The 8,186-nt window shown below is 35.5% G+C and overlaps 1 protein-coding gene across 2 annotated transcripts in view; it reads right to left on the reverse strand.

The window, feature by feature from the left end:
* The window catches only part of LOC126736542 (isatin hydrolase-like), a 29,361-nt gene extending 21,529 nt beyond the window's left edge, over positions 1–7,832 (reverse strand). Inside the window, exon 1 of one of the 2 annotated variants that reach the window (XM_050440950.1) lies at positions 7,618–7,832. In XM_050440950.1, coding sequence (XP_050296907.1) covers positions 7,618–7,781 — 164 coding nt within the window. In that variant the 5' untranslated portion in view covers positions 7,782–7,832. The remainder of the gene's footprint in view (positions 1–7,617) is intronic. The other variant, XM_050440955.1, reaches the window with a different exon arrangement.
* Positions 7,833–8,186: the final 354 nt, after the last annotated feature.

Here is an 8,186-nt window from a genome sequence, read left to right on the forward strand (position 1 = left end):
AAGATTTAATATGGTCCTGGGAAGTGGCCAGATCTTCACATACACAGCCTTTAAACCCACGAGAGTCCAGATGAGCCAAGACATCATTAAATGTATTGTCCTTGGATAGCCCGGAGAGGAAGATCCAGGAACGGTTGTCTGTGCCGTGATTACTCTTCTTACTTGGATTTGGTTTTAGGCTCGGTTTCAATGTAGGAAGCATAGCAGAGGCGACAGTCAAAGGCAGGACATTCTTCAGAGATGTATTGGAATTGCTCCCCTCAGAAAGAATCTGAGCACTGGAATTCCTGGTGACATTTACCACGCCAGCCTTTCCCTGATTTGGAGATGTAGGTCGCAGAGAGAGCCATGGAGCTGCGATCTTTAGTGTTGACTGGGAAGGTAAGTTGGAAAGCATGGACACCATTTCAACATTAGTGTCCTTCAGTACTGCAATATGTTTGGTGATTTCCTGAGTTTGAAGAGTGAGTTGTTGCCTTATAAAATCTTGAAGAACCTGAACTACGCTGTCAACAATAGCCCCACCGTTGGCACCGGCAAATGAAACATCATCAGCTACATCCCTGGGTAGATCTCTCGGTAGATCTTTACCATTAATAGAGGCTTCAGACACAACCATCGCAGGCGCCGGCTGAGAGTGCACTACGGTCTTGCCAGTAAGGCCCTCCAGTAAGCAAACCCTTTTTTCAGAGAGGCAAGCTCTTCATCCAATCCACTACAGACAGTCAAATTTTCAATCCGTTGCCGCTCGGTTGATTTAGTCAAATTATCCAGATTCAGTATCTGTTGCTTTAAAGCTGCAATCTCCAGATCACTGCTTTCTTGAGGAGAGGTAAATCTAACCACTTCCTTTTTGGTCTCCGCGAATGAGTCCCGCAGTTCCTCCATTTTTAAGTTAGGCAGATTTCTAATAACCGAAACACAATCTGGGCAAAAGAAAAACATGCCTCTGGAACGACTAGGAACACATCGAACTTCCTGCGCCAACAAGCCAGTACAGTCCCTGCAAACAATTTTCTTGCATGTATCACAGGGATAGCCAAAGAGATCCGCTTTTTCATCCTTCGGTTTAGATTCGCAATGCTGTTTGCACTTGTAACATTTCAGCATATCGGAACTCATAGCTGAAATTTTAATAGCTGAATTTTTAATTTTAAGGACCAGCGCTACCACATCAGCTCAATCAGCTGTTTCCAATGAAAACAATGACCAACGTGCGTTATCTGGAAAATGAAAAGTCGTGATTAAAAGTTAAGGACACAAGAGCCAGAGCGGACTTCAATGGATGTCGTAGAAGATACACAACACTACCGGATTCACCAGGACTGAGCGCAAAAAACAGCTTACAGATTCAAAAACTTTACACTTTTACGAACACTTATACAAACTTCACCAAGACATTTGACATGCACCAAACGTAAGGTCGCTGCTTGGTTGCTTTGATGGGATTAAGTGTCATATATATAAATAAAGTTATGATATATTTGGTGTTGCTGAGAGCTGGCTGCCTGGTGATATTCTTGATGATGTAGTTTATATTAAGGGATATCCATTGTTGAGACTTAATAGATTCACACGGGGAGGTGGAGTAGCTATTTATATTATTAATTTATATTGGCCTTAAATTTTCGGTCTGTAAAAGCGAGAATTTGGGATATATTGAACACCTATGGATTAGCCTGCTTATTGATGACAGCTCCCTTCTTATCTTGGGTGTAATTTATAGGCCTCCTAATACTAATTGTAATGAATTTTTATCCTGCTTTGAAGACCCTTTGTTGCTCTTTTACACAACTTATAATAAACTATTGTACCTGGGTGATTTTAATATTAATTTTTTAAATGAATACTCTACTAGTACTGTGGCTCTGACTAGTACTCTCCTTAAATAAAATCTTGGAAACATTTAATCTTACTTAGTATATCTCTGAACCAACTAGATTGACTCAAAATAGCGAGAGCTTAATTGACTTAATTTGTTTTAGTAGTGACCTTAGAATCAGTGTTGAGGTGAAAGATATTAATATTTCTGATCATTATCTTACAACATATACATTGCTTGATCAGGATCTGATTTCATCCGACAGTATTAATGTAACTTTTAGAAATTTCAAAAGGATTAATAATATGAATCAATTTCAGTAGGACTTGGAAGAAATTGAGTGGAATGCTATTTATATTTTGGATACACTGGATGAAAAAGTTAATTTTATTTCCACTAAATTAACTAACTTAATTAATAAACATGCACTTCTTAAAATAATAAAACAAGTTGGTTCCAAACCATACTGTCCGTAGTTTACTGATAATCTTAAATTATTAAAAAGACTAAGAAATGATGCACTAAATCGATTTCGCCGTACACGTTTGCCTCAACATTGGGAATAAATTTACAACAGCATATCGCGTAGAAAAAAAAGCATACCTAAATATAAAGTTCCAAAGTTGTAACTGTAGACAAAAGTAGGCTGAATTAAAAAAAATTAATGTTGTGAATAAAAAAATAAATTTACTTTCGACTCATTTGAAAAAAACCTAACGAGATCAATTCACATTTTATTAGCACAACAAATTCAAACTCTGCTCCTAACAAAGACCTTTTAGAATTTTACAAAAATAATAAAAAAGTCAATCAGGAATTCTGTTCCACTGAGGTAACAGAGGATACAATTTCTAATAATGTGCTTGGGATGAAATCTAAGGCTTCTGGAAGCGATGATATTAACAATACTATTTTAATATTGTGCTGCCCCTTTATCATTCCTTATATTAAACATTTAATTAATTATTGTTTACGATTACCAACATTTTCGAGTGCTTGGAAGTCGGCCATTGCTATTCCTTTTCCAAAAGTAAATCAGCCCAATGACTATGGACAGCTAAGATCTATTTCTATCCTACCAGCTATGTCCAAAATTTTAGTGAAAGTTATGGCAATGCAAATTTCTGTCTTTATTTCAAGTAATAATATTTTGCCAGAAAAGCAGTCAGGATTTCGACGTAGACATAGTTGTATAACTGCGTTGGCTGAGATTACAGATTGTATTAATGGGGAATTGGATAACAGCAAAGCGAGCGTTCTGGTACTTCTAGACTATTCACGAACTTTTGACTTGTTAAATCATGATGTTTTGTTGAGTATTTTGGTTTATATTGGTTTTCGGTTTAATGCTCAATCTATGATTCAATCTTTTCTAAGTAACAGGACGCAGAGGGTATTAGTTGATGGAAAGTACTCTGAAGTAATGACTTTACACTCAGGTGTCCCACAGGGAAGTGTCTTGGGCCCCCTTCTTTTTACAATTTACACATCTAATTTTATTAATTCTATTCGCCATTGTGATTATCATTTATATGCCGACGACACTCAAATTTTATACTCTTTTAAGCCAAAAAATGCTACAGAATTAGAATAAATAAGGATCTTCGGGCACTTTGTGAGGTGTCCGCGGGTCACGTGCTGAGGTTGAACCCCTTGAAACCGGTGGTTTTATTATTTTGTAATGATAAACTACGTGAAAATCTCTTGAGTCAGTTGGATCTAAATATCGGAAACGCTAATATTCCTTTCAAAAATTCTACTAAAAACCAGGGTTTAATTTGTGACACTAAACTTAAATTTCCCGAACACATAATAGCTTGTATTAAAAAATCCTACTGCGCCCTTAAATCTCTTTTTCCTCATAGGCATTACCTAGAAAATAAAACCAAAATTGAGCTATGTGAGGCACTCGTACTATCACACTTTAACTTCGCGGATAGTGTTTATGGTCCTTTTCTGGATACAACACAGGCCCAGATATTGCAAAAGGATCAAGACACGATAACACGCATCACATAAGCTTAAAGAACTTAGCTGGTTATCAATGTTCAATAGGCATGTACTGCACTCGGCTTGTCTGTTTTATAACATCATTAAATTTCAGTGTCCTATCTATCTCAGTAGAAAAATTGTTTACAGAACTGATTTTCATAATATAAATGTACGTAGACTACGATCCCCAAGCACAATAAGGAACTTTTTAAAAGAAGATTTTCTGATAACATAGCGTCAACCGTAAATAAATTTGAAGTTACTCATTTTAACACATCTTTATACTGTTTCAAAAGAAGGATCAAACAGCAGCTTCTCAGAGAATGAATTTTTATGGGCGTTTATATGCATTTCCTAGAAAATAAGATATTATATACATACAATTTTTTTTTTATTTTTTCTGACCAGAGCTTAATCGTTTTACATGTACTATCTCTGTACCGCTTAACATAATGGACCGAGTCATCTAGCTTTTCATTAATGTATTGGGTTTTATTAGGCTTAGGTTAAGTAACTAAATGTAAGTACGGCTTAGAATTTTTCTACGGCTTTAACGGCCTCTTCTTTTGGAGAGAAGCTGACTTTAAAGGCCATTTGTTTCACTTATATATTTGTTTTGCAAACTTGTTATAATTAATTGGAAAAATGAAATGATTTATTATTATTATTATTATTATTATTATTATTATTATTGTTATTATATATGGTATAAGGAAGCGCAACCCCATAAAACACAAGCTTAAGGAAACCAGGTGGTTGACTATACATAACAGAAGGATTTTTTACGCATTTTTTAAAATAATTAATTTAAGATCTCCACCTTACTTATATAATAAAATAAAATTTCGCACAGATTAGTAATTATATTTTTTTTCCTAAATAAAAGGACCTTTATTATTATTATTATAGATTTTTGCCTTGCGACAATTTACGATTTTACGGGAAACATTCACTTATCTAAGATATCAAAAGGATTAAGCTCTGACGGGACCCTTTCCAGGTTGTCGGGCCCTGGATGGTGTTCGGTCTTCTGTACCCATGAACTTTCTGACGACCCGTGCTGTCCCCAGAAGCACCGCTTTTTGCATGTTTTTGTAGTGGTGCTCACTTAGTCCCAGTTGTTTGAGGTTCTCTACAAGGGTTTTTGGTATAAGTCCAGTTGACGAGATTATTATCGGAATTGTTTGAATATGCTCCATCTCCCATTGCCGTCTGATTTGCCCTTCAAGTTCTCGATATTTGATGATCTTTTCGTTGTATTTTCCTTAGAGGTTATTGTTATTAGATATAGCAACGTCAATCAGCGTGGTTCTCCTTAGTCGCTTATCCACCAGGATAAGATCTGGTCTATTGTTGACAGTTCTTTGGTCGGTGAGAACAGTTCGATCCCAGTACAATTTATACTTGCCATTTTCAAGAACTGGCTCTGGAGTATAATTGTAATATGGAACTTTGTCCGTCCTCAAGAGGTTCAGTTAACCTGCAAGTTCTTGGTGCAGTATTTTTTCCACGCAGTCATGACGTGCCTTATACTCAGTTTGGGCAAACGTTTGACATCCTCCCGTTATGTGTTGGATGGATTCTGTCACTTGGCACCCATATTGACATTTGTCACTCTGTACTGAAGGATCCGAAATAATGCACTTCAAGTAGTTTCTAGTTGGAATAACTTGGTCTTGTATGGCCAAGAGGAAACCTTCCGTTTCGGAAAACATGTTCGGTTGTCCTGAAGTTAACCAGTAGTTCGACGCGTTGGTGTCGACATGTCCCTGGCTAACCTCGTTGACGTGTCTCCCGTGCAGTGGTTTTTGTGCCCATGATTGATGTTTTTCTTTATCAGTGACGTGGTGACTTTCGATTTCGCGATTCTTCAGTTTCAGAGGTGTAGAGTCATCGACCTCGCATATAGCACGGTGCAGAGCGGACGATCTAGCCTTTTCATGAAAGAAATTTCTCAGAACTGAAATTTGTCGGTCTAACTGTTTGCCAATGTCTGCCAATCCTCTACCTCCCTGATGTCTTGGTAGCGTAGTTCTTTCTGTGGCACTTCGAGGGTGGTGTTTTTGAGCCTTAGTCAATAATGTTCGTGCCTTCCGTTGCAAGTTCTCGATGTCCGTCTTGCTCCATCCCACAATTCCAAAGGAATATGTTAGTGCTGGACAGGCATACGTATTCAACGCCTTAAATAGATTCTTACTGTTGAGGCTCGTTTTCACTATGTGCTTTACTCTTGTTGTAAACTCAGCAGTGAGTTTATCTTTCATTGTTCGGTGGTCTATTCGCGCTGCCTGCACCATTCCCAGGTATTTGTATGTATCACCCTCTTCCATGGCATCTATAGTTTGGCCATCCTGCATCTCGAAGGATCCCAGCTGCATCTTTCATCGTACAATGTTGTTAATACGACACTTATCCAGCCCAAACCTCAATCCGATATCAGCAGAGAATTCCTCCACGATGTTCAGCATCTGATCCAGTTGATTACTAGTGGGACCCATTATTATTATTATTATTATTATTATTATTATTATTATTATTATTATAGTCCGAGAAAATAGGAAGAACAAGGCGGTCATTATAGACGTGGCAATAACAAACAGAGAGAAGAAGAGGAAATAAACCGATCTGATAAATGAAATTAATAAACTGTACGGAAACTATCAATTCTGTGTACTCTTCAGACCAATATATTATTGGCCACGAAAATCATAATCAAAGACCTGCAAGCAAGCCTTGAGATCCTTGAGCTACATAGTCACCTCTTCCCGCTATTACAGAAAGTCGAGATTTTAAACACCACACGAATAGTCAGAGGATTCTTGTGTCATGAATGGGCGAGAGTACTTGGTATTGCACATGAGATATGGATGCCAAAAATAACACCTTAAAATAACTGAAAAGAATAATAATAATAACGAAGGTATACCAGTTCCCAAAAATTTTTGGACACAAGAATGTAAGTATGTTTTCTTCAGTTTTTCGGTCGGCTGAATTCGAATCCGTTGACCGTTTTCTGCCATCAGGTCGGTGATTTAAGAGGTGTATATGGAAAAAGTAAAGGTACCAACACCGAACCATATGATATTAGTTAGAATATGGTTAGATTTCCATTTTTGAAAACAACTGTAGATATATAACAATAAGAGTTTAACAGCTTCATTTGACATATTTAAAAAAAAAATTAATTAGCCTATTATTACATTGTGAATTAAGGAGTTAAATGTCTTGGAAATGGAAATCTCTAGCAAGATAATAATATCATCAACTATATCATCTACGAGATCCGTTAGTACTGTGGTAGTACTCCGAATCCGAACTAATGCGGACAAAGGAAACGTTTTACGTTACGTGTTTTTACGTTAATATGTTTAAGTTATATCGTGTTTTATTACAACTTTTCACGTTTTTTGGATCTTAAATAGAAATTACTAAAAAAATTAGATAACAAGTCGATTAAAATTTTAAAATTTAATTTTTTTCTTTAATTTCTTAAAGATCGTTTGCCCGAAAAAAATATATTTACGTAGTTGTCGTGAAGATAACGATATGACCAATATTTTTTAAATGTAATTTTAAATTATAAATTAATGGATGTATTGTTAACTCAAATCATAAATTTTAATGAACAAAATGTTGTCATAAAATTGCATGTTATAGTAAAGCCAATAATGTTGCTTTTGCATTGAATATCCCTTGCAACAAAAAATTACTTAATACATATTAAAAATCAAATTTTCTGCACTATAATATTAAGAAGATATATCTATCTTAGCACCAGAAGCAAAATATATTAAATTACTTACGAAAATCCTTTTAAATATACAGTTTCTTCCTTGGTAAAGTAAAGTGGGGTCTGCCCAGGCCAAAATATGGTCCGATTATCAAAACCCCATCCTAAATCCAATAATTCCTTGCTGGCACTGAGGCGGCATATATTTAAAATAATAATAGCCAAGTAAAAAAACATGACTTTTAAATGTATTAAATGCCTTAGTCACATAATTCATCCAACAGTTTAAAACAAGTTGAATAATACATATTATCATTTAAATTTGTTTATGTTTGTATAATTAAGTAATAACAGCTTAACGCAGATATGTAGTGAGATTTTTTTAACTTGACCTAAATGTTTTATTATTGATTCGGATAAATTATATAAAATCATCTGTAAAATTTTTATTGAATATTTTCACCTAATTCATGCTGTAGAGTAACTCCTAAAAATTATTGAGTCAAAATCAATGAATTTTATGATTTTGAAAAATCACCTTAGACTGATTGAAAAAGATCATAACGTTATAACTCAGATCAGTCATTATCCTTTTTATATTGATTAAATAGAGGATGGAGGTTGTCAGGACCATATGCTTAA

Source organism: Anthonomus grandis, chromosome 1 (assembly GCF_022605725.1).
Source record: "Anthonomus grandis grandis chromosome 1, icAntGran1.3, whole genome shotgun sequence".
NCBI classification, from domain to species: Eukaryota; Metazoa; Arthropoda; class Insecta; order Coleoptera; family Curculionidae; genus Anthonomus; species Anthonomus grandis.